Source organism: Bos taurus, chromosome 11 (genome assembly GCF_002263795.3).
Source record: "Bos taurus isolate L1 Dominette 01449 registration number 42190680 breed Hereford chromosome 11, ARS-UCD2.0, whole genome shotgun sequence".
NCBI lineage: Eukaryota > Metazoa > Chordata > Mammalia > Artiodactyla > Bovidae > Bos > Bos taurus.
The window spans coordinates 104,128,158-104,148,625 of record NC_037338.1 but is presented as its reverse complement, the minus strand read 5'-3'; the positions used below and the strand labels follow the sequence as shown (position 1 = coordinate 104,148,625).

At 55.2% G+C, this 20,468-nt stretch overlaps 1 protein-coding gene and 2 non-coding genes across 6 annotated transcripts; all 3 read left to right on the top strand.

Moving 5' to 3' along the window:
- The first annotated feature begins 15,200 nt into the window (after positions 1-15,200).
- LOC107132967 (large ribosomal subunit protein uL6) lies at positions 15,201-20,411 on the top strand. Of its 4 annotated transcripts, none has more exons than XM_059891896.1 (5): positions 15,201-16,921; positions 18,369-18,433; positions 18,952-18,991; positions 19,434-19,729; positions 19,822-20,411. In XM_059891896.1, the coding sequence occupies exon 1, from the start codon at positions 15,232-15,234 to the stop codon at positions 15,808-15,810; it is 579 nt and encodes a 192-aa protein (XP_059747879.1). In that variant the 5' UTR covers positions 15,201-15,231; the 3' UTR covers positions 15,811-16,921; positions 18,369-18,433; positions 18,952-18,991; positions 19,434-19,729; positions 19,822-20,411. The 4 variants fall into 4 exon arrangements, with proteins under 4 accessions (XP_059747879.1, XP_059747880.1, XP_059747877.1 ...); XM_059891897.1 differs by having other exon boundaries at positions 18,675-18,991; XM_059891894.1 differs by lacking the exon at positions 18,952-18,991.
- On the top strand, positions 17,337-17,468 carry LOC112448928 (small nucleolar RNA SNORA17). Its single transcript, XR_003037386.1, has one exon. It is a non-coding gene; the product is annotated as a small nucleolar RNA SNORA17 (small nucleolar RNA).
- LOC112448923 (small nucleolar RNA SNORA43) lies at positions 18,499-18,632 on the top strand. The gene has a single exon (XR_003037382.1). It is a non-coding gene; the product is annotated as a small nucleolar RNA SNORA43 (small nucleolar RNA).
- Positions 20,412-20,468: the final 57 nt, after the last annotated feature.

Below are 20,468 nucleotides of genomic sequence, written 5' to 3'. Positions count from 1 at the left end.
GGTCCCACGTCAGGAGAGGGCGGGCTGAAACGGTGGCCTCACCTCATTCGGTCAGACTGGTGATTTAGCCCACACATGTTGCACAGGTGTGCCTGACGTGTACAACTAACTGCCTTCAAGAAAAGAAGTGAAAAGAGTGAGTGTTAGTCCCTCAGTCGTATCCAACTCTTTGGGACCCCATGGACTGGAGTTGGCCGGGCCCCTGTCTCCATGGGATTCTGCAGGCAAGAACACTGGAGTGGGCTGCCATGCCCTCCCCCAGGGGATCTTCCTGACCCAGAGATCAAACCTAGATCTCCCGCGTTGCAGGTGGATCCTTTACTGTCTGAGCCCCCAGGGAGCCCAAGTAAAGAAGATTACTGTCAATAATGTGGGTGGGCATCCTCAGTTGAAGGCCTTACGAGCAAAAAGCAAGGTTTCCCGGACAAAGAGGTCTGCCTCCAGACGCAGCATCTAGACGCCTGCAAGCCTGGCCTGCAGACTTTGGACTTCTCCGCCCACCGATGCACGTGAGCCAACACGTTAAAATCAGTTCTCACTCTCAGTACACATCCACACACGCGTGTGTGTGCGCACAGGTGTGTCCTGGTGGAGGGCCCTGACACGCACTGTCCTTCCTGCTCCCCCGTTACCATCACTGTTCTCTGAGGCCTTGGACTCAACCCCCAGTGGCCTGCAACCGTGGTGTTGCCTTCTGGGCTCCACCAGCACTGCCTGGGGTTATGAGCAGAACTGAGCTGACGCTGTCCTGGATGAAGACACACGGATGACTCCCAAAGCCCGCTTACTCGTGACAAGTCAGAACGTGGTCAGAGAGCTTATACTCGTGAGGTTAGCTGATGACACGTCAGACTCCTGGAACAGAAAGACAGACAGGTAAGGGCTCAGGGAAATAAACTAAACCCAAGATTTTTCAGAATGCAGACTTCCCCAACAGGAAGGTCTGCTCAGAATATGTTACCGTCCCTTTAACACAAGGCTCTGCCTGGCCACCGTCACCTTTCGGCACACAGCTTAGTCCATGCTGTTTCCTGCACAACGCTGTCCTCTGATGCCCAGCATTCTCACTCTACAGTCTAACAGAAGAGGCAGTCGTGTGTGTGCAGGCGAAAGGAGCCACCACCCCGGGAATCGTCAGTCATGTCTGAACTTCGAGCTTGTCTGTTTGAATGTCTCTTGTTTGGGGTGTCCAGTAGGCTGGCCCAGCCCCAGTCACACAGCAGCCAGGGCAAGGATCACAGGACCAAGAGACCTACACGAGGCCTTCAGCCATCTTGCAGCGAGTGTTTAGTTGGGATTCTGATTTCTTTCAGGGAGGTTCTGGGTTTGGTGAGGGAGAAAGAGGAAGACAGGGAGGCAGATGATTTCATGGCTTAAAAGGTGCTGTGAGAGCTTTTCCCACTAAGTGCAGAAAAGCTATTTGACAAAACCCAACACCCTCTCATGAGAAAAGCACTCAAGAAACTAGAAACAGAGGGCATTTCCAGAGGACGTCCCGCAGCTCACGTCACACGTCACACTCGGTGGGGAAGGCTGGAGCCTCCCCCAGGGGGCAGGAAAGAGGAACAAGGACCAGTCCCGCCAGCTCACTGCCGCACTTCACTGGAGGCTTCAGCCTCGTCCATCAGGTAAGAAAAAATAAAGGCGTCTAAGCTGGAGAGGATGAAGCAAAATTATTTCTGTTTGCAAATTTCATGACCACGTACGTAGGAAATCACAGAGAATACACAGGAAAACTATCAGAACTAATAAACCATTCAGCAAGGTTTCAGGACACAGTGAAAGTGTGATAGTCACCCAGTCGTGTCCTACCCTTTGTGACCCCATGGACTGCAGCCTGCCAGGCCCCTCAGTCCATGGGATTCTCCAGGCGAGAATACTGGAGTGGGTTGCCATTTCCTTCTTCAGCAGCATGCAGGATAAACAGCACAAAATTCAATTGCATCGGAATGTCAACGGGGGCAGCCACAGTGGAAAACAGAAAACAGTATGGAAGTTCCTCAAAAAATTAAAAATGTGTAGAATTACTGTGTGGTCCTGCAACCCCAATTCTGGGTGTTTATCCAGAGGAAATTAAAGCACTAACCCAGAAAGATATCTACAGCCCGTGTTCACTGCAGCACTGCCTACTGTAGCCAAGATACAGAAGCAACCTAAGCATCCACTGATGGGTGGATAAAGAGGACGTGGTGTGTGTGTAATGGGATATTATTTAGCCATAAAAGAAGGAAATCCTGCCAATTGCTGTAACATGGATGAACCTTGAAACAAGCTGAAGTGAAGTGAAGTTGCTCAGTTGTGTCTGACTCCTTGCAACCCCATGGACTGTAGCCTGCCGGGCTCCTCTGTCCATGGGATTTTCCAGGCAAGAATACCGGAGGAGGTTGCCATTCCCTTCTCCACGGGATCTTTCCAACCCAGGAATTGAACCCAGGTCTCCGGCATTGCAGACGGATTCTTTTCCAGCTGAGCCACCAGGTAAGCCCAAGAATACTGGAGTGGGTAGCCTATCCCTTCTCCAGTGGCTCTTCCTGAGCCAGGAATCACACTGGGGTCTCCTGCGTTGCAGGAGATTGGATTTTTTTGATTCTTTGTCAACTGAGCTACCAGGGAAGCCCTGTGCAAAGTGAAACAAGTTAGAGAAAGACAAATACCATATAATCCACTTATATTTGGAATCTTAAAGAAAAAACGTAAGGGCTACTAGATACAGAGAACAGAATGGTGGTTACCAGAGGTTGGGACTAAAGGGGCCGAGCTGGGTACACACTTCCATATATCTAAAATAAGTGAGTCCTGGGGACGCAGCGTACAGCGTGGTGACTGCAGTTCACAACACTGGACTGAATATTTGAAAGTTGCCCAGAGAGCAGACCTTGAAAGTTCTCATCAGAAGGGAAAAACTGTGGAACTATGTGAGGAGGTGGGTGTTGACTGGGGTGACCACTGGGCAGTATATACAAATATCAAATCATTGTCTTACACACCTGAGACTAATATACTGTTTTATGTCAATTTAAAAAATCAACCATGGGCTTTCCTGGGGGTTCAGTGGTAAAGAATCCGCCCTCTGATGCAGGACACACGGGTTTGACCCCTTATCTGGGGAGATCCCACGTGCTTCAGAGCAACCAAGCCATGCTCTCGAGCCGGGGCCACAGCTGCGGAGCCCAAGTGCAGCAACCATGGAAGCCCGCATGCCGGGGGCCACAGCTGCTGAGCCCATGTGCAGCAACCACAGAAGCCTGCGTGCCTAGAGCCTGCACTCCACGGCGAGGGAGCCACTGCAGGGAGAGGCCTGCGCACCGCAGCTGGAGGGAAGCCCACGCAGCAACCAAGGCCAGCACAGCAGAAGGTAAACTTTAGAAAATCAACTGTATTTCTATAGAGGAACACACTCTGACAATGAATATAAGAAAGCAACTTCACTTACAATAACATTCAAAGGTTAAAATATTCATAAATCAATTTAGTGTCCAAAGTATTAAGACTTATATAATGAAAGCTACAGCACATTATTGGAAGCAGTTGAAGGCCAAAATAAATAGAAGGACATCCCATATTCATGAGTCAAAAGACTTTATGCTATTAAGACGGCAATACTTCACAAAGGGAACTACAGGCTCAATGCGATCCACAGCAAATCTCAGCTGCCTTCTTTATTTTTCTTTTCTTTTTTTGTTGCAAACATAAACAAGCCAATGCTGAAATCCATTTGGCAATGCAAGGAACACAGAACAGCCAGAACAGTATTGAAAACACAGAGCAAAGATGGAGGACTCGACTTCCCAATTTCAAAACTCTTATGAAGACAGTGTGGCCCCGGCATAAAAATAGATACACAGAAATAGAAACATAACGAAATAGACATAACAAAACAGACACACAGACCCTCGGGACAGAGCTGAGAGTCCGGAAACAAGCCTGCATGTCTCGACTCAGGTTTTGATGAGCGACCAGACAATTAAATGGGAAAAAAATAGTTTATTTGATCAAATGGTATTGGGACAGCCAGGTACATACACGCGAAGGCGAAGGAAGAAACTGGACTCTTCCTTACAGCCTCACAGAAACCGACTCAAAACAGATCAAACAGCGACACTTGAGACAAAACTAGCAAACTCTTAGAGGAAAACATGTGGGGATAAAGCATCTTGACCTGAGTTAGGGAATGGTTTCTTGTATATGACAAGCACAAGTATTAAAAATTATTTGGATTTCATTAAAATTTAAAATGTGCATTAAAAGACAATATCACTAAAATGACAACCTGCTGAGTGGGACAAAACCTCAGCTAACCATATATAAGAGACTTGCATGTAGAATATATAGTAAATGCTCACAACTTGATAATAAACTAATAACCCAATTTTTTTAAATGGAGAAAGGAGGTGAGTAGACACTTCTCCAAAGAAGATATACACGTGGCCAATAAGCACATCAAAAATGCTCAACATCCTCGGGAGGGAAGGCAGACCAAAACCACAGTCGACGAGATACCATTCCACATCCACTCAGTCGACTCCTCGGCCCCAGGGACCGCAGCCCACCAGTCTCCTCTATGCATGGGATTCTCCAGGCAAGAACTCTGGAGTGGGTTGCCGTTTCCTCCTCCAGGGGATCTTCCTGACCCAGGGATGGAACGCAGGCCTCCTGCACTGCAGGCGGATTCTTTACCACGAGCCACCAGGGTAGCCCTCACATCCACTAGGATGGTTTGATTAAAAGGACAGATATGGGAAGGGTGCAAGGATGTGTAGAAATTGGAATCCTCACATGTGGCTGGCAGAAATACAAAATAGTGCGGCCCCTTGGAAGACAGCCTGGTGATGCTTCAAAATTTGAAGGGTTTCCATATGATCTAGCATTTCTACTCCTAAGAATACGCCCAAGAGAAATAAAAACAGATGAACAGCTCGCATGCAAATGTTCATAGCATGGTTGTTCAGAACAGCCAGAGGCAGAAACAGCCCAAACAGTCCATCCTCTGATGAGTGGACAAGCAAAGTATGGTAACTCTACGCAGTGGGACAGTGTTTGGCAAAACAATGAATTATTGATACATGCCACAAACACAGATGAACCTTTGACATCGGGCTACATTAAAGGAGCTGTCACACAAAGCCACACGTTGTACTATTCTATGTCTGTGAAAAGTCCAAAAGAGAGATAAAAAGTAGGTCAATGGCTGTCTAGGGCTGTGAGGATAAGAGAAATGGGGGGTGACTGTTAACAGGCCCGGGGTCTTCTTTGAGGTGGTGAAAACGCCTGCTATCACAGTGCTGGTTGCACAGCTCTGTGGATGCACTAAAACGCTCTGGATCATACGCTTAAAGAGCTTCCAGGTGCGCTAGTGGGAAAGAATAGAGAGATCCCTGGGTCTGGAAGATCCCCTGGAATGGCTACCCACTCCAGCATTTGTGCCTGGAAAATTCCTTGGGCAGAGGAGTCTGGCAGGCTACAGTCCATGGGGTCGCAGAGTCAGACACGACTGAGCACATGTATTTTAAGTGGGTGGATCATGTGGCGTGTGAGTTATATCTCAGTAAAGCAGGTTTTTTATTTATTTATTTTTTTTAAAAGTAATTTTCTTCCCATTCAACTTGGAGATGTGTCATGGTCACAGGATAAGCAGGGCTGGGCACTTGCTACAGCCTCGAATGCTGGCCTGCCCCAAGAGTATGGGCCACAGCCCCTTAAACCCCACCCGGAGGAAACAGGGGAAGACACCCTCAGAGGGAGAGGCTGGGGGATGCTCCAGCCAGCAGCTCGGCATGAGCGCGTGCCCTGACCCTCCCAGGTTAAAAAAGGTTAAAAGAGTCTCTTGGCAAGAGGACAGGGCAGAAATTTTATCTTTGTGGTTTTGACGCAGCTAATACACGTGCGAAGTGCATCAAAAGGGAGAGACGTGAGCAAACGTGGTGACGACATGTACCACGGTGCAGATCAAGACGCTGAGGCTGGCTTACAAGACTTGTCCAGATGGGATTCAACACTAGGACTTGGAATTCATGAGTCTTTCAGAGACTGACTCACCGGTATGAGACTCAGGGGACTACTAAGCAGGTTGAACACAAACCCTCCCAAGAGATGAGTCAAAGTGTCCAGAGGTCAGAAACAAACTCTGGTGACATGCGAGGAGCAGCACGTGGGTGGTGATCGTTTAACGGGACTTTCCGTGACACACGGGTATAAATGACCTTCACTGGACTAACTCACCTTAGAGCTGATCCTCTCTGGTTTGGGCGTTTACTAGCCTATAACTTTTAAAGAAAAAATCCATTTGTATCACCTGTGTCACAGCTTAAAGAACATTTGGTAACAACATCATCAGCTGTCAGAGCTGCGAGAACCTTTGGAAATCACCTAGCCCCACTGTCCCAACCCATTTTACAGATGAAGACATCGAGGCCCAGGGAAGGTGACTGACCCAAGGACACACTGGGAGTTTCTCTGACATCTGGTCCAGGGCCCTTTCTGAGGAACTGTGGGAAAACTCTCCTATCTCAGATTTAAAATTTTTTAGAATATGAGTCTTTCAAAGAAAGCTGCCTTTTTTTTTTTTTTTTAACCACGAAGCGATCCTCAAGCAAGATTTGAAAGGTAACAAGTTTTCGTATCACTTTAAGGAAAAGTCCAGGTGTGCATTTTCTCCAAAGGGTAAAATGTGGAATCACTCTCTCTCCCTGACACAGAAACAAAACCCGTAACTGGAGAAGAGGAAATGAGAGCACAATGGCTGTGTTCAGTTCAGCCCCAAACAGATCTGCGCAAAATGACTCGAGCGGTGCCCGTGGCCCCTAGAGTCAACCCACAGGGAAGTGCCTCAACTCCTAACAGATGAAGCATAAAGGAGCCAAGACACGTGTGTGTCTCCTCAGCCAGGCACATCACCCTGGGCACCGGCGTGCCCCTGCTGCAAGGGCCACGATCCCCAGAAGTGGGCGGGACGGGGGTGGCGGATCCCTGCTCCCTGGGGTACCCTGGCTCAGGGTCCCGGCTCCGTCACTGGGGTGACAGGGGTCTCCAGCTCACCTTCCGGCATGTCCAGCTCATCCCCCCTTAGACAAAAAAAAAGCAGAACTTGACCGCACGGGATCAGGGACGCAGCGCCAAAAGTTCGTGGTCCTCCCGGCGCCGCAATCCAGTCTGGCAGGTGAGGGGCCCCGAGGCAAAAGTCCGAGTCTTTCGTTCAGAGGCCAGTCTCTCCTGGCATCCGACACACTTCTGAAACGGACGCGGGTCCCCGGCCGCTCCAAGATCAGGGGCTCCCGGTTCTCGGCAGACAGGTGTCACCCCGAGCTCCGTCCTCCAGCCCTTAAGAGCGCTTCAAACGCCGCAGCGGACGCGGGGCTCGCAGGGCAGTGCGGGGTCTAGGGACCCGGCGCACAGGGAGCCGTCGGTGTTGCCCGAGCACGTGCTGTCCGCGGGCCCGGGCGCGCGCCTCGCGGTGGACCCGACGCCCGAAGCCCCGCTCTGGGCGCACCCGAGTCCCCGGTTGGAGGGAGGCTCGTGAGCCCCACCCGGCGGGGAGAGCCCCGTCCGCATCCAAACTGGGCCGAGCAGGTGCGGGTCCACCACCAGCCGAGAGGGACGGCTGGGAAACTGAGGCCAGAGCAGGCAGGGTCTGCCTGGGGCCACGAGGCACCACCAGGTGGGCAGAGTCCAGAGAAAAAGAGGGGGCTCTCGCCTCCCAGGTCTTCTCTAGGATGAGTCCCTCAGCTCTTGCAAGACCCCTGCCCACCCCTCCCAAGTGGGATCCATTCCTCGGGGCGTCCCTGCAAGGGCGTAGGTGTGCACACGTACACACCAACACACACACTCACTCACTGCCCTGCCAGGGGTCAGAGGGGAGTGCACGCAGAGGAGCTGAGAAGGATGAGATGAAAGAGCTTGGGGGCAGCTCTGCCAGGGGGCAGGGGCATCCTGTATCCTAGCAACATTCTCGGCCCCTAGCATGGGGAGGGGAGATGCCAGGCTGCTGGTAGGTGGTCCCCACGCTTCTCAGGAAACTCCTTCAGCCGGCTGTCCACAGGGCTCCTCTAGAGGACGGGGCTCTGCGATCTTGTGTCCATCGCTCCGAGCATATAAATGAGTATGAACCCCCTAGAATGTTGGGGGGAGCAGAGAAGACCCCATTCTTTCTTTGAAATTGGGGTTCTTGACAAGGTGACGCCAAGGCTGGCACAGCTGGAGAAGTATCACTCGGTTTTCCATTGATGACCACCTGTACTTTGGGGGTCCTTCGGGTCGTCCGTGGAGACTGCAGGTCCTATCTCTCTGGCCCCTGGGGCCCAGGAGAGCTGGCGTTGCTTCACTGTGTGGATCAGCGGAACCTCTCTGAGCAGGGGCGCCTGCCTTCCCATCCTCTCCCCCGCCAACTGCCCAGGGTGAAACGAGGACTCAGTGCCAAGCCACAGACAGCAGTCTGTGGGCAGGGCAATGACCCTCATGTTAATAAATTGCGTCCTCAGTGTTGTGGTCCATGCTCAGGTAGGGAAAGAATTGCCAGACAAGAGACAGGGTGAGACAGAATAGAGCTGATTAGAGCAAGAGTTGTGTTAGGACGGCGGGCCTCCTGACAGAGCCAGCGACCGTCAGAGATCATCTGCCTGTTTGTTTGTTTGTCTTAAATTCTATTTTTAAAATCAGAGGATAATTGCAACATTGTGATGGCTTCTGCCGTACATCAACATGAACTGGCTGTGGGTTTGCACACGTCCCCTCCTTCCTGAACCCCCTCCCACCTCCCTCCCCACCCCACCCTTCTAGGCAGTCACAAGGCACTGGCTTTGGGGTCCCTGCGTCATGCAGCCACCTCCCACTGGCTGTCTGCTTTACGTGTGGGAATCTATATGTTTCAATGCCCTTCTCTCAGATCATCCCGCCCTCTCCTTCCCCTACTGTGTCCAGGCAGGGAACAAAGGAACGGGTCAGGAATCTTGCGAGTCATTTGCTGATTGGGTGAGGTACGTATAATTTCCTTATACAGGGAAGGAGGAGAACAGGACGGCCTTACATGAGACAAAAATGGATAAGCCATACTGTCCAGGAGGGCTCAAAACTCCTCAGCAGTTGCAACCTGGTGGAAAGGGCGATGGGGGTCTGGCGCTTTCGGTTCTGCGTGGGCTCAGTGAAGCTGAGGAGCAGTGATTCTGACCGCCGGGAACACCGCCGGCCTTGGTCACTGGGAGCTGAGTGAGCTTGACCTGGGACCACTGCTCATCTATAAAGTGGGTGAAATCACGGAGTTCCCAGAGGGCCCCTGATGACAGTAAGTGCCCCAATACACCCTCATGTGGGTGGTGGGCTTCCTCCGGCCCCCACCTACACCAGCCCGGGCTGCATACAACTTCTGCCTGGGGTCCTGTGAGAGACGAATGTGGGGGTGGCAGGGAAGGGTGGAGAAAGAGGAGGAGGGGGCCCAGACCTTCTCCCTGCCCCGACCGGGTGTCTATTGCCCCCTGCGGGTCCCCCTGACCCAGCCATGCCCTGAGCTGGACCCTGGGATGGAGTCTGGTGACCAGCAGAGCTGGAAGGGGTAGATTCAGTGACCCTCGGGCCCCCAGATGTCCAACCCAGCCAGCCCAGCGTGCTGCAGCCCACCCATCCGGGAGGGTGGGCTCAGGGCCCAGGGAACTTGGGCGGGGTCGGGGGGACCCGGGGTGGGGAGAGTGGGGGGTGGTAGAGGGGGGCGGTGATCACAGAGCTGTTAGCAAGCGTCAGGACACACGACCAGAGGCGCATGTGCGCTGTGGGCGGGGTCACGTGCCCGCACCCTCCGGGATCTCTCGCAGACTCTTGGCCATGATCGGGAGGCCCGGCTGACAAGCAGGAGGGAGGCCAGTATGACCTCGAGCGAGTGCCCACTACACCCATCCAGAGGAGAGAGCCTGGGTGCATCCTCGAGGAGCTGGGCTGAGCAGGTCCCCGTCCAACCTGCCATGAGGCCCCGGCCCGGGAGATGGGCAGAGTCTAGAAGGACAGGATTGGTTCCCACTTCCCCAGCCGGCCTCACCCCTCTCCGGGGGTTTCCTCTGGGGTGAGAGCTCCTCAGGTCCTGGAGGACCCCTGCCACCCCTCCCATGGGGGCCAATTCCTCTGGGTATCCCCACGAGGGCGCAGGTGCACGCGTGCACACACACGCTCACACTCACTGACTGTCCTGGGAGTCAGAGGGGTGTGCAAGGGGGGAGGGACAGGGCTGAGGAGGAGGAGGCTGGGGACAGAGACAGTGAGCCCCCAGCAACATGCCCGGCCCATAGCACGGGAAGGGGGTCGCCAGGGTGCCCACTGGGCCATCCCTAGAGAGGCCTGGGGAAGACAGGGTCTGGGGTTCTGTGTCCAGCACTCTGGGCACCGGGAGCTAGGATGAGGCTCCTCCCCAGTGTGGAGGGGCTGCAGGAGAGGAGGCCTCAGCTTACTCCCCCGTAGAGGGGGTGCTTAGACAGGGCGGTCCCGGAGGCCCCATAAGATTGCGGGAGAGTCTGTTGGCCTTGCTCCCCCATCCGTGACCCACTGTGCTCCGAGTCCTTGGAAAAAGCTTTCTGCTCCCTGAGGTCCTTCTGAGCAGGGGCAGCCTGGGGACGTGGGGGACTGGGGACCCGGGGGCGCAGAAGGGGGCAGGGGGCAGCCTGGGGACGTGGGGGACTGGGGACCCGGGGGCGCAGAAGGGGGCAGGCGCTGGACCACCATCGGGGACCAGGGACAAGACCCTCCTTGTTGGCCCTGGGGTCCTCATTTGGACCCCTGGTTGGGCTGAGGAGGCCTCCGGAGTGACCTGAGCACGGGGACAGTGGAGGGGGGAGGCGGCGAGGGAGGCGCTGGGGTCCCTCTCGCCCAGGAGCGGGCAGGCTCTGCTCCTTCGGGGGTGGGCCCTGGTGGAACCACTGCCTTGCTGAGTTTCTGTCATGCCCCGCCAGGCTCCTCTGTCCGTGGGGCTTTTCGGGTAAGAGTATTGAGGGGGCTGCCTTTTCCCTTCTCCAGGGGATCTTCCCAGTGTGTGTCCTGCATCACAAGCGGATTCTTTACCCGCTGAGCGGTTGGGGAACCTGGACCCCAAACAAGGGATTTGGTCTCTGCTTTTCCTCCCTGGGGCTGCAGTGCTGGAGATGACCACGAGGGGGCAGGCAGTGCCCACTCTGCTCTGTGGAGGATAGCCCAGGGTCATTCTGGGCATCCCCCTGCCTCTGACTCAACAGGCACCTTTTATTGTTAGTCTCCAGGCCCACAGTGTCAGCTGCTCAGAGGCGGGAGGGGGCCCTGAGACCCTCTGTTGATGGTTCAGCTACTGCCTGACACGTGGTGCTGACACGTCAGAAGGTTCCTGCCCTGCAGGAGCTCACGGCCTGGAGGGGCAGGTGGACGAGAGCAGGAGAGCAAGTCCACGTGAGAGAAGAGCACGTGCTCCAGGGAACTGAGTCAGGGTCCTGGGGGAGGGCCGGGCGCCCTGGGGGTCTACAAGGCTCCACGGGACACCGATGCCATGACCAGAAAGATGGGGGCGGCCAGCCCTGCACGCTCGGAGCAGCGAGCTGGGGGCGGCGGTGGAGGGGGGGTTGGTCAGAGACTCGGAGGGAGGAAGAGATTTTGGCCAGAGGGCAGGTGAGGTGGGAGCTGGGGTGGCCGGAGATGGAGGGGGAGGGGAGGAGGGGGAGGGCAGACCTGGGCCTGGACAGATGTCCTGGGGTCTGTGCCCTGTGATGGCATTCCCCTCACTTCCAAGAGCAAGGGGCTTCCCCCGTGGCTCAGCGGTAAGGAATCCTCCTGCAATGCAGGAGCCACAGGAGACAGGAGTTCGATCCCTGGGTTAGGAAGATCCCCTGGAGGAGGGCATGGCAACCCACTCCAGTATTCTTGCCTGGAGAACCCCATGGACAGAGGAGCCTGGTGGGCTACAGTCCTCGGGGTCACAAAGAGTCAGAGATGACTGAAGCGACTGAGCACGCACACCCACGAAGGCAATCCCTGACCCTCACACAGCGTCTGTGTGAAATGCAGGCTCCGCTCAGATGGGGACCTCTGCCCCGAGGCTGCCCAGGAGGCTAGGCTGTGGTCCCAGCTGAGGCTCCATCAGGGCGGGTCTGTCTCTGAGGCCATCGGTGGACTCCGTATGGATGGGGGTTCAAGTCTTTCCTGTCTGTGGGCCGGGACCCAATGTCAGTTCTTTGTACTGGAGCCTCAGGGCACCTCATAACCTCTGATCCTGCCTCTCCAGAACACTGCATCCGAGACAAGGAGACAGAGACAGGAGAGAGGAACCCTAACCCTAACCCAGGAGGAGGGACCAGGTAGAGTCCCAGACTTTGCATTAGTGAGTCTTGGAAATGACAGCCCATTGCTTTTGCCCGATTCTGTTCATTTGAACCCAGTCCCAAAGCCCCTCCACCCTCAGGGAGGAATCACACAGGATGTGGGCCTGGAGGCGGGGATGCTGGGGGCTGTCATGGGGCTCACCATCCACAGGTAGAGGGGGGACAGGAGGACCTTACCCACTTAGTACTCATCTGTGGGGTAAAGACTGAAGCTAACGGAAAGGCAGGGGGCAGAGGATGAGATGTTACCTAGCATCACGTACGCAATGGACACGAACTCTGGGAGATAGTAGAGGGCAGAGGAGCCTGGCGTGCTGCAGTCCATGGGGTCGAAAAGGTCAGACGCAACTTCGTGGCTGAACAACTACTGCAAGGAGAGTAAATGTAAGAGAATGAACTCAAAGGAATTAAGAATTAAAGAAGAAAGCCTTCCCACCCCAGCAGGCAGTGCCCCATTCTCACCCCACCCACCCCTCGTGTGCCCTGAGCCATGGTGGGGGAGGAAGATTCCAGGGCACGTGCTTTTCCGGAACCTGGTTTCCCCTGGTGGACATCGGCCAGTCCATCCGCTTCCTCTTCTGAATTTTCCGGGGCCCCTGAATCGTGTAAATATTGAGTCCCTTTCTGATTCTTCTCTCCCATCGCTGTGGTGAAGGGAACAGGTGAGTCCATAAATCTTTGTTTAGCTCAAACCCCCAGAAGGGAGACTCTTGGTCTAAGGCAAACATGATTTTAACAGTGGTCAGGGTTTCCAAAGTCTGAGGTCTTCTTGGCCACTCTGAGCCTCGTTTGGGAAAGCAGGGGTCCACATGCTGGGGCTGAAGACCCGAGGAGGGCAGCCGACAGGCTCGGCCTGCAGTGAAGGCAACCCAAGGCCAGAGACCACTGCTGCCGCCGCCCACCCCAGGGCTTGGCCTTCTGCTGCTGGTGGCCTATGTGCAGCTCAGAGGCAGAGCCTGAGGGTGAGAGGGGAGGGTCAGGGGGCGGAGAGGGGGCGGGGTGGGGACGCAGGGAGCAGCCCCCAGAGGCTGATGTTGGGCCAGGAGCAAGCACGGGGCCCCACCCGACCCCGGGCCCCAGTTTCCAGAGCTCCAGCTCAGACTAGTAACCCCGCCTAGGCCTGGGGGGGCACCTAGGGTGCTGAGCTGGGGTGCGGCAGAGCCGGGTGACCCTCCTCTGCCCCCCCAGGAGCTGTTCAAGAAGGTAGTCCCCTCCCACTGCCTGGGCTCCAGGAGGGCAAGGAGCACCTGGCCCCCACCGTCCGCACCACCGCCACCCGGTTCAGAAGCGTGGCCCAACCGGGTCATCACCTCCTGCCTCCGGGACCGGAGCGTGTCGGCCCGCCACAGGGCCAGGGTGGTGGAGCACTGGATCCCAGGGGCCAGGGCATCCCGAGAGAGGGCCCAGGAACCCCTCTCCAGTTCTGGAAGCTTCCTGTCCTTGGAGAATTGGGTCTGCAGCTTGCCAGCTGGTCACTGTGGCTGCTGGGTGGGTAGGAGGGGAGGGATCCTTCCGTCCCAAAGCCAGCTCAGCCTGCCCCCACGAAACCAGGTCCCACCGCTCACTGCGTGTGCACCGTGCTTCAAGGGGAGGGCACCCCATCTGCCCAGGAACGCGGTGCCGCTGGAGCGCTCTCGGTTAAGTGGCCCGAGGGGCTGCCCTGGGAGGCAGGTCTGGGACTCCCCACTCTGGCCCCAATCACAGAGAATCCTGTTAGCGACACTTTTCACAGCCGTGTGGCCCAAATTGGCCATAACCTGTGAGCTTGTGAGAGTCTCAGGAAGATGAATCCATGGTGGGTGCTCCTTGACCCCACCTCAAGGCTTCCCCAGCGCCCCCGGGCAGCCCCCCATCCCAAGTCAGAGCCAACACCGAGGTGACCCCTCCTGAGCGGGGCTTGACGGACGTCTCTACACTGTAGGAGAGGTGAAGAAGGCTTTCGCAGGACCTCAGACCCACCCTGGGGGCAGGGGCTCCAGGGGGCTGTGGCAGAGGAGCAGCACAGACAAGCCTCCCAGAAAGCGGAGGCCCTTCTGCGGGGAACAAAGAGCTGGCCCCAGGTTAGGGACGCGCGTGGGGTGGGGCAGTCCCTACGGCAGGCGTTAGTTATCAAGTGCCTCTGGGCTTCGAGCTTCCCTACTGGCTCAGATGGTAAAGAGTCTGCCCGCACGGCAGGAGACCGGGTTCAATCCCTGGGTCAGGAAGATCCCCGGAGGACACGCACGCTGGTGCTTTTATTGTTGCTCAGTCGTGTCCGACTCTTCTCGACCCCGTGGACTGCAGCACGCCAGGCCTCCCTGTCCATCACCATCTCCTGGAGTTTGCTCAAACTCATGTCCATCGAGTCGGTGATGCCATCCAACCATCTCATCCTGTCGTCCCCTTCTCCTCCTGCCCTCAATCTTTCCCAGCATCAGGGTCTCTTCCAATGAGTCAGCTCTTCGCATCAGGTGGCCAAAGTGTTGGAGTTTCAGCTTCAACATCAGACCTTCCAATGAATATTCAAGATTGATTTCCTTTAGAATGGACTGGTTGGATCTCCTTGCTGTCCAAGGGGCTCTCAAGAGTCTTCTCCAACACCACAGTTCAAAAGCATTAATTCTTCGGCGCTCAGCTTTCTTTATGGTCTAACTCTCACATCCATACATGACTACTGGAAAAACCATAGCCTTGAGGAGACGGACCTTTGTCTCTGCTTTTTAATACACTGTCTAGGCCAGTCATAGCTTTTCTTCCAAGGAGCAAGCGTCCAAGTGTTTTGCAGAAGCTAGCTCGTGCTGTCCCGCCGCCCACGGAAGGCAGGTCCCACCCTACCGTCGGAGGCGCGGGGGCCGCGAGAGGATCGCCCCTACCCCGGGCGCTGCTGGCCAGAGGACGCGAAAGGGGAGCTCAGCTCTTTGCCGAATCTACTGCGAGAATGAAGACCATTCTCAGCAACCAGACTGTCGACATCCCAGAAAATGTCGACATTAACTTGAAGGGACGGACAGTTATTGTGAAGGGCCCCAGAGGCACCCTGCGGAGGGACTTCAATCACATCAATGTAGAACTCAGTCTCCTTGGGAAGAAAAAGAAGAGGCTCCGTGTTGACAAATGGTGGGGAAACAGAAAGGAACTGGCCACTGTTCTCACAATCTGTAGTCATGTACAGAACATGATCAAGGGTGTTACACTGGGTTTCCGTTACAAGATGAGGTCGGTGTATGCCCACTTCCCCATCAACGTTGTTATTCAGGAGAATGGTTCTCTTGTGGAAATCCGAAATTTTTTGGGTGAAAAATACATACGCAGGGTTCGAATGAGGCCAGGGGTTGCCTGTTCAGTATCTCAAGCCCAGAAAGATGAGTTGATTCTTGAAGGAAATGACATTGAACTTGTGTCAAATTCAGCTGCTTTGATTCAGCAAGCCACCACAGTTAAAAACAAGGATATCAGAAAATTTTTGGATGGTATCTATGTTTCTGAAAAAGGAACAGTTCAGCAGGCTGATGAGTAAGATCTCAGTGATCCTGCTGCAGAAACAAGATAGACGGTTCTATGGACTCAGTTGTGATGTTTTAAAGAGACAATAAAAACTCTTGATTTGAGATTTTTTCCTACTGATTATCATTTCAAACTATTTGGCCAGTAAGCAGTTAAGTAAATTCTAGTGTGTTAAAAACAATAACAGAAGGAATAGGAGTGGTTGATTGATTTTGTTGTTGTTAGAAAGATGTTAGCAAGACTTAATGGCAGAGGGGGCTTGAAGGAATACCAAGGACATTTCAGGCAAGAGGAATATGGTTATCTTGGGAAGAACTTTCGGAGATGCCCTGAAGGTATCTAATTTTGCAGTGCCACAGATTTGAATATTTGTGAGGCAAATGCCTGAGTCACAGTAACTGAAAAAGCAACTGAGAAGTGATACTGTCTTAGTAAGAATTAAAAGATGGAGTTAATTTGTATTTATGATAAACATGGTTGCTGTAGTCTAAGGTTCTCTCAGTTATACTCAGATTTCAGCCACATGTATATCCTAGTCTTTGATAGCTTTAAAAAAACTTAAGAAACGTTCCATGTGTCATACTTAATATATACTACTATACAATACAGTAGGGTTGCCCCTAAACCTGCGGTCCTCCCCTATCTCATTTGTTAGAAACTCTAACCGTGTAATTTCTCAGGCAAAACATTTCACTTTGTCTTACATACTGTGTCTAGTCCATCAATAAAATCTGTGGGCTTACTAAGATCTTGGTTTAAATAAATGGAATTAATTTAAAAAAAAAAAAAAGAAAGCGGAGCTCAGCCAGGGCCGCGGGCGCCACGCAGGCGGTGCGGCCAGGAGGGTCCGCTAGATGGCGCTGCGGCGCCGGCGAAGTCGGGGAGGGCGCGGGCTGGGCCTCGCGGGCCGCCGTCCGCGCTATAAAAGGCGCGGCGCGCGCTCGCGCGGCCTTTTCGGGCGGCGGGGATGGAGAGTCCGTGGGATCTCTTTACGGCCTCTGGACTGGAGGCCGAGCGCCCGCCCGCGGCCGAGCCCCGCGCCCGGCGTCTCCGCCCGGGGTGCTCTCCGCAGTTTCCTGGCTTGGAAGCCTCGGGAACATGGCGAGGCAGCGGTGGTTTAACGGGTGAGCTGGGACATTAGGGGAACGTGCCGCGTCTGGTTTTGTCTTTAAACGTATTGACCGCCTCTACTGGGCCCTGTCTCAAAGCTAAGCGGTCTACGGGTTATTCGTGGGTGTAACGTAGCGGGTGTGGGAGCGGGGCCCCCTTCCCGCAACAGTGGGGAGGGGGCGGCGGCATGCCTAGCGCGGCCCTTCTGTCCCCTGGGGGTCTGCACGCTGTATCGTAACCTCGGTCTTCCACACAGCCCGAAATGAAGCAGGGGTCAAACGGAAGGTAGCTGGTTTGGCGTGCAGACAGGTGTAGGCCTGGAGGTCGAATGCAGCAAAGCCAAGCCTGGGTGGAGGGCCTCGTTGCGCGCTTCGCAAGCGCATAGGCAGTCTCGGGACTCGGACCCACGGGTGTCGTGATCTTCCCCGCACTGCCCCTAGAGGCGCTGCAGGCGTGGCTGCCGTGTCACGTCTGCGTCATGAGGTGGCAGAGAGGAAAGAGGCTCGGTCTACGCCCAGTGTTCTGGCCGGTGGACATCTGGATGATTGATAGTCTGACACTTGACAAAGTGCCCACCGAAGGTGGGTGTGTGTTGCTGTAAGAACGCCTGAATTCTCTGCTGGCGCTTGGCTGGGCCCCAGGACACCCCGAGGTTGCCGTGTGAGGAGCGGCAGCAGGTGGGTGTTTGCCCTCTGGCTGAGCGACCAGCGGGAAAGGTGGGTAGGTTTCAGTAAGGCCGACCTACTTGCATTACAGAATGGCGGCACTAAAACTTCCCTTTCAAAGGTGAGCTCAGTGCCACCTAGCAAGTGACATAATTTAACTTGTTTTAGGCGGATTAAAATGTTACAGGACATTCACACGTGGTTTTTCTGCCTCTTAAAAGAAATGTTAAGATAGATTGTACAGCCAGAAACTCTTTAAAAAGAAAAAGTTGCCAGATAGACAGTTCAAAGACCAGCTGCAGTAGCCTACGGTGAGGCCTGTGTAAATTCCAGAGCGTTTTTTTCCTGTCGCCTTGTTAATGGTACTTTTTTTCTATCCAGTGTCTCACTGGTGGCTCCCTGGGAGAGAAGGTGCAGAGATTTCGGCGGGGGCGGGGGTCCTCTTGGATGGGCTTCCTAGGTGACTCGGTGGTAAAGAATCCGCCTGCCAGTGCAGGAGACCCAGGAAACTTGGGTTCAGTGCCTTGGTCAGAAAGATTGCCCAGAGAAGGGAATGGTAAGCCACTGCGGTATTCTTTCCTGGGAAATCCCACGGGCAGAGGAGCCTGGCTGCGCTGTGGTCCCCCGGGTTCATCAGACACCAGCCTACTGCAGCTGTTGGTACAGGCAGACCGTGTCAGCCTCAGAGCTGACTGCCAGGGGTTCCATGCCAGCAGCCCCGTTTATTAGTTTTAAATGCTCAGTAGTAGCTTCTCTTCGCTGATTCTGGACCAACCATTCTTGTTATTTGATACAGGAAGGACGGTGACTGTTAGCCTGTGAACGAAAGCGAGAGTGAGCCGCCTCACGCTCCGGACCAAGGTAAGTGGCCGTGCTCTTCTGAGCTGTTTGGGGGCCCTCGGGGGGGGGGCGGGCACTGCCCTGCAGATGCCGGATTCGCCGGCACCACAGGTGTGGCCGCCCTGCTGCGCCAGTGCCGTTGGGGCAGAGAGGAAGCGGCTATTTCTACGCTCAGTGCTCAGAACCGTGGGCACTAAGAATGGTTTGTAGCCGAACATCAGTGGGCACCGCACGAGGGAGCCCCTTGTTCCCACATGTACAGAAGAGAAGGCTGGGGAGGACCGAGGGAGCGGACAGGCACACGGCAAGCTTGGGTCCGGTGGGATTGACCAGGAGACGTGGGAGGACATTTAGGCGTCCTTGAGCACCTGTGACGCGCCTCCCTGGCTGGGGGCTGCTGAGCTGGAGTCCTGCGCCACCCAGCCTACAAACTCCTGACATAAGGAGTCCCTTGAGGGAAGGCCAGAGGATCCGGTTGACAGCGCTGCTGCAGGAAAACAGGGTTTGGGAGGATTCGCTGATCAGATTCCATCTCACAGATCCCTGGGTGCGGCTGGTCCACGGGGGAGACAGCTGCAGGTGGGACTCTTCAGGACACGTGTTGGGCAGGAGGCTGGTGGGGGCTCTGACACCTTCTGGACCCTCACAGTAGGCAGTGGTTTGCCAGAATCTGGGTGTGGGCAGTGTATGAAATCCTGGAGGGGAGTCAGGTCATTAGCTGACGGGGCACCTGGGCGGCAGGTTAGGGGTGTGTCGGGCGGAGTGTGTGCAGCCTGCTGGAATCAGTTGTGGGGGTGCTTTTGGGGGTGTTCGAGGCCCCAACAGTGAAAGCCACCCTGGACAGAACAGGAGGCAGGAAGCAGCTGGTGACACCCTGCTGGCAGGATGGCTCCCCTGAGCTCGGCTGACCCAGCCCTCACGCCCTATGGTCCCTCCCACAGGGCAGGTGAGGGCTGTCTTCGCAGTGTGTATCTGGTTGGTTTTTAAATCCAAGTTGGGTGTGTTGTTTTGTTTTCTTAAGAGTGATCTTGAACTTGTGGCTGCTACTAGATTTTTGCCCACACCTCCTCGTATGCTGCGGCTTCTCCACTGGAGTGGGGCCAGGGTGACCGTGGACTTGCCGCAAGTCAGACGGCTGCAGGTCACAGCAGGTCCAGTCTGTCCACCTTTGAGCGGCGGCGGCATGTCCTTCCCCACCCTCGATGACCCCCGCTGGCTTGACCCCCAGAAACTGCGTGGAGTGTTCGGGGGATGAGGCTGAGGAGGCTTGTCTTTGCCTTCCGGAACCCCGCTCCTGTCCTGAGGTCTCCACCCAAGGTAAGGAGGCTTGACCAGGGGAGGGGCCTCGGTCTGGCCGCTCCAGCACCGGGAGGCACGCCTAGTGGGTCCCCTCGGTTTCCTGTCTGCAGGTGGGAACCCCGGAGAGCAGCCTAGCAGCCACGTGCCGCCGGACTCGCGGGCAGTACAGAGCCTGGGAAAGCCACGGCCTCGGAAGTTGCTCTGAAGAACGAGCAGGCTCGTCGCGTCGCGTGTTGAGAAGCAGCAGTGGTGTGGATCAGCAGGGTTGAGGCGGCGGCTGTGCGCGTCACGACAGAGACGTGAGCAGAGGCCGCGTGGCGCCCAGGGAGCCAGCGATGACAGCCCGGCAACGGGCGGGGCGGGGGCAGGAAGGCGCCTGAAGGCAGCCGTGTCCGCCTGCAGTGGCAGCAGCCCCGCAGGCACCCCAGGGCATGGTCTTGAAGTCCTCCAGCCGGGAGGTGCGGGATCTTGTGTGCAGGCCCACCCCACAGGCCTGAGCTGTCTGGATTATCCCCCAGCCAAGGGGAGAATGTCGATGAGGTTTACGAATTAGTCCTGAGAACGAGTGTCTCACGCTGAAACCTTGGGACCTGTGTTTCCAGCACAGGTTGTGACAGTGAGTGGAAAGATCTGTCTTGGTGAAGGAGCATGTCCCCATGTTGGCAAAACTATAAAGAATAAACGGATCTTGAATAAACTACCTTGACTTGCCTTTGTCTGATCAGCCAGGGCCCCAACAGGAGCTGAGGGTGTGAGG